The sequence below is a fragment of the Leuciscus leuciscus genome, assembly GCF_965113295.1.
Source record: "Leuciscus leuciscus genome assembly, contig: HAP1_SCAFFOLD_372, whole genome shotgun sequence".
Taxonomy (NCBI): Eukaryota; Metazoa; Chordata; class Actinopteri; order Cypriniformes; family Leuciscidae; genus Leuciscus; species Leuciscus leuciscus.
Window position 1 is genome coordinate 62,638 of NW_028118367.1, and position 5,194 is coordinate 67,831.

The 5,194-nt window shown below is 40.7% G+C and overlaps 1 protein-coding gene across 1 annotated transcript; it reads left to right on the forward strand.

Moving 5' to 3' along the window:
• Positions 1-494: 494 nt before the first annotated feature.
• On the forward strand, positions 495-4,823 carry LOC309491576 (uncharacterized protein; the record flags this gene model as incomplete). Its single annotated transcript, XM_082190635.1, has 8 exons — positions 495-788; positions 895-1,012; positions 2,292-2,847; positions 3,083-3,121; positions 3,211-3,591; positions 3,712-3,813; positions 3,920-4,096; positions 4,807-4,823. The coding sequence occupies exons 3-8, from the start codon at positions 2,658-2,660 to the stop codon at positions 4,821-4,823; spliced, it is 906 nt and encodes a 301-aa protein (XP_082046761.1). The 5' UTR covers positions 495-788; positions 895-1,012; positions 2,292-2,657.
• Positions 4,824-5,194: the final 371 nt, after the last annotated feature.

Below are 5,194 nucleotides of genomic sequence, written 5' to 3' on the forward strand. Positions count from 1 at the left end.
TCATATTCAAAGATAATATCTGGTTATTATATGTATTGGTCCCTCCTAACCCCAAAAACCTAGAAGAAATCTAAAATGCACGCCAAACCAAAGCTCAGGTCTTAGGAGGATATATATATTCGGGGATGTTTTTATTTCATGGATACGTTTGTTGTATAAATTAGCTTAAATAATGCTATATATATATATATATATATATATATATATATATATATATACACTCCAGGAGCAGGAGGCAATTGAGGCTCATAAGATCAGGAACGAGGAGCTTCAACTACACAAGGTAACCAACATCACCATGCCATCCATCTCATTCAAGTACAAGAACACTGATCTTAAATGCTCGAGGTTTAATAAGTCAGATTTACTCTACAGTGTTTGAAACGCTGCACTGTATTAAAATCTTCTAAATATTGCTTCCTTCTTTTACAGGACGCATTCGTGGAGTTCTTAAATGGACCTCAACTTTTCGACAGCATGTTTTGCTGAGGATCCTGATGCAGAGAAACTGGCTCTCCTCCCCAGTTTCCTCCCCCATGGAGACATATCCTTGTTATGAATAGCAAAATATACAAATCAAAAACGAGACAACCAGTTGAACACATCAAAATGCTCACAAATTAAATTCTGTGGAAAATGCAACACATTTTGGAAATGTGTAGCATGGAATGCAACAGATCGCAGACGCCGATCTTCTTGAAGCTCACATCACTTCCTGCCATGAACAGGCTGAGCAGTTCACTGAAACTCTCATGAGTATTGAACTGCCACTGGTGGACCAACTGGAGGTCAGAATAAAAATACCTATATTGTTAATGTAATATTAATTATGGAGCATATCACCTAAACGAATGGAAGTTTCACAAATATGCTTTTTTTGTTTTGTTTTTAAAGGACATCTTCAAAGACATAAAGAGGGACATCTCAGACATGTTTGAAGGGTTCATTCAATATGTGCCAGGGATATATCCTTTATCCAACAAAGCAAATCAAAAATACTTTTATTTTATGGGTAAAGCTTCTTTAACTCTGACACACATTCGCACTGTGTCGAGACCTGGAGAACCGGTACCATGAACAACAGCTTGGGATTGCCTTGGCAAAACACTGGAGAAGGTGGTCATGGCGTATGTATGACACGCCAATTCGTATGCCATTTTGGCGTGCTATCAAGACGCATAATCGCTTTTTAGCGTTTTTTATCAACGCCGTTTGGCCTCCATTGACTTGCATAACCTCGCGATTGCGTGTTAATTTACGCCAAGTTCTCCTGAAAAAAAAACTTCTGTTCAGTTTATTTCCGACCCTCTGCGGAAACCTACGAAGTGCTTTCAGAGCGCAGTCACGTGACTATCACAGAGACTGGAGGGCAAAGCATGTGAGTTTTCATCTTTTACAACCCACAAGTGTTAAGATTACCTCCGAAAAGAGAAAAAACAAAGATATATATATACAAACTGCAAGTCTTAGGCACATTTGACCCATATACAGCACCCACTGCGTTGTTTTAGCTAATCATTAAGCGCTAGCTAGCTACGCTGCTCATCCGATCATAACATGATAGACTATAATAACTTTCATCACTGCTCATTTCATAAAGGCCGCCGCAAGAAAACGTGTCTTTGTTTACATTGTATAATGTGCTGTTGGATTGCTTATTTTGCAATTCTGTCTGCCATCATCGGACTTACAAATCACATTTACAAATTTTACATTTTATTTTACATTAGTTATTTCATACGAAGATGAAAGTTTACGCTATATAACCCAGTACAACATAAAAAACACATATATTTTTATGTACCTTCTGGTATTCACACTTGTGTTTTATATTTGTTAATCACCTTATGTTTATTTTTAATTTTTTTTATTTTATTTTATCGGTCGAATGTAGACTTTGAACCCAGCCTAAAATAACCCAATATATCCTGTGAATTTGCGGTCTGTGTTCAAGTGGTTTGTGTAATTTACATTGATGTACCATCAACATGTTTTAAAGTTTTTAAAAATGAATATTAAATTAATAAGTTACATATACAAACGTGCCATGATGAAGTTGGTGAATTGTTAATGCCCCCCTTTACACTTTTTAACGTCTTCATCAACTTGTCATGTATAGTATGTCAAATTATGACCATTATCATTTAAATGAAATTGCCTTTCTTCCATGTTTAGTGTTCACTCCAGTATATCATCATCTGAACAGGTGTAGCCTACTACACAAGGGCTAAGGTGTATTTAGTATCTGTGACCATTTTTTTTGTCTAATTCAACCTTCCTTTACTTTGCAGCATTCCAATCTCCTTCAACTCCCAATCACACCTACCTCATCCAACCCTACAGTCGTCCTCTTTAAAAGCGTGACCAACGGCTCTTTTAAGAGCCATTCTTCTCTCTTCTTTTTTTTTACTCTGTTCCATTCTCAACCTCTCCCAACGTCTTCAGTTTCTCTTTTCCCAAATTTTGTCCTCACTCTCTTACCCTCCGTCACCTCTCTCTCCCTCGTGTTTTCTCTCTCTTTCTCTCTCTGACACACACACACACACACACACACACACACACACACACACACACACACACACACACACACACACACACACACACACACACACACTCTGCATCTGTCTGTCACTCTGTCTGTTGGTCTGTCTATATAAATGGCAGGCCACTGTAATAAAGAGCTTTTGGAAGCTGCAATGGTCCTTGGGGACATCTATATTGAAAGTGCAGCTGGTGCAGCTACTTCGTACTCTACCCAGACCCCTACTGAGCCACCTGCAGTACGGCCTTGCCAGCGTGGCCACAAGCGAAATGCTAAGGGGAAACCTCTATTCATAGATCAAGAAGGTTTGTTAGCTATTTTGGCATGAAGTTGGTTATATTTAATGTTAAGGAGCCTCCGTGGATGTAAAATGTATGTACTGCCAGTGATTGCTTGTCTCGCTAACACCAGACGGCATTTCAATTCACATTTTCAATTGAGAATGGTATTGTGTATTGTATTGAAGTAATGTGATTGTATCCTGTGATTTTGGTGACATTGCTATCCTTTCCAGTGATTCCATATTTCTCTGTGTTGCAGCTGGTGTAGTTCCAATGGACTCTGGGAATATAGTTGCAGGTAAAATGCCATTCAGTATTCCACTATCCAGTATTTCATTTACTGATGCATTGATTTAAATATTTTGTCACAATTGTTTACTGTTTTAGATTCCCTGGCAGCATTACAAGATATCCTCTCTGGGCTGCCAGAGCGTGCCATGTCTCCCCAGGAGGATCCAGAAGGAAAGTGGGCTCTCCGCCAGACTGTAACACATGAGAGGTGGGACACGGCCCGGCCAAAGCTGATTGAGGCTGTATTGTCTGCTGCCAATGTCCAGAAGACCTGTGGTCACTGCAGTGAGGAGGCTGTGATACGCTGCCTCGACTGTTTTCCACGGCATCTCTTTTGTGAGAAATGTGATGTTTCTCAGCACCGGCAGCATGTTCTGCACAACAGAGACTATTTAGTGGAGGGTTTTCACCAACCCATTTCTCCAACTGTAATAGTGCAGAAAAGAAGCAATGGGACGTATTGTCTTATTTCAGAGGGTATGAGCATATATATTATAGTTTATATGAGCATATATATTATAGTTTATATGAGCATATATATTTGTAACAATACAATTTGTGTTGATATACATGGTGTTCTCTTTCCATTCGCTACAGCCCGGCTTCTCCCACTTGCATTGCCGACAGCCGTGTGCTCTTGCAGCAGAGCCTCTGTGAAGGTCAGGCCAGGACGACCTGTCACTCTAGTCACAATGAATGGTATGTGTCTGTGTAACAAGGTCTAGCCATTTCAAAGCCTGCTTTCTCAAACAAAGATGTTTTATGGAAATCTACATATCAATCACCATTACCCATTTTATTATAGGACGATTTGATCTCATGCTCCCAGAAGTAAATTGTCAGAGCTGTGGCAGTGACTGGACACCTGATGTCAAGGACCTTGTGTGGAGTGGCTTGTGGCCCGCATCCACTATTAAGTTCCAGACAGTCTATCATGTAAATGTTTTCAAAACGTATGAACAGATGAAGTTGGATGCACCGAGTATGTCTCATCATGCATTTGTGAAGATGCTAGAGACAAACTCAAAACGTCATGGAAGGGTAAAGTACCAACACTACATTCAGTCTTGCAAACTACTAACTTTTGCTAATGGGGGGGGGGAGGGTGTTAGACCTGCTGACTGCAGGGACCTCCTTAGGAATGGCTACTCTCAGTTAGGGGTGTGAACCTACACTGGTCTCACGGTTCGGTTCGATTACGATTATCATGTCATCGATTCAGTTCAATTCGATATCACAATGCATCGCGATGCACCGCATCCTCAATTTTAAATTTCTCTTCAAAAGTGATGTGTGCGCACGTGTGTGTGTGCTTGGGAAGTCGCAGTGACAGAAACAGTGAAATTCCAGTTAAAGTTTCAAGGGAGTAAAGCTTGTTTATGCCATTAAGAAAAGGAAAATCTGTCAAATAAATGTAGTTTAAAAAAAAATTTCATTTAAAAGCAGCGCTCATTAATCAGTGTAGGCTATTATGTTACCATTAAAGATGCGCGCATCAACCGTCGCCGAGTCCGCTGTTGAAGGTGACGATCATCCATTTAGAATCACGCGTAACAACACAGAATAATTGTAATTTGACCATCGGGTGCGGATACTTAAATCAGAGAATATTATTGGGGCGGGTGGACTGTTTATTTTTGGCTGCGGATTCGGCGTTGGAGCTCATCCGCGCATCTCTCTGACTCTTAACAGCTAACAGCTCGGGGTGAAAACGGCTAACGTGGTTTATGAAGTTAGTGGTATTAGGCTACCTCCTGCATATTCAATTTGTGTGTGACAAGAGTGCACACAGCGCGTGTCTTCTGCAGGTCGTGCTTACCAGGTTGTTCATAAAAGCCGAAACGTGCCCAGATGTCGGCTTTTAAAGTAGTTGGAGCATTTTTTATATTCTAGCACTCGCGTCTCGCCTCCCTCTGCCATTGTATGCTTCCGCCACAATGCACGTACGCGACAAATGACGTCAGAAAACTCGGTACATTATAATCGGTTATGGTCTATTACTGAACCGATACCGAATCGTCCTCGTCTGCATCGCGATGCATCGTAGAAACGATCAATTTTGACACCCCTACTCTCAGTG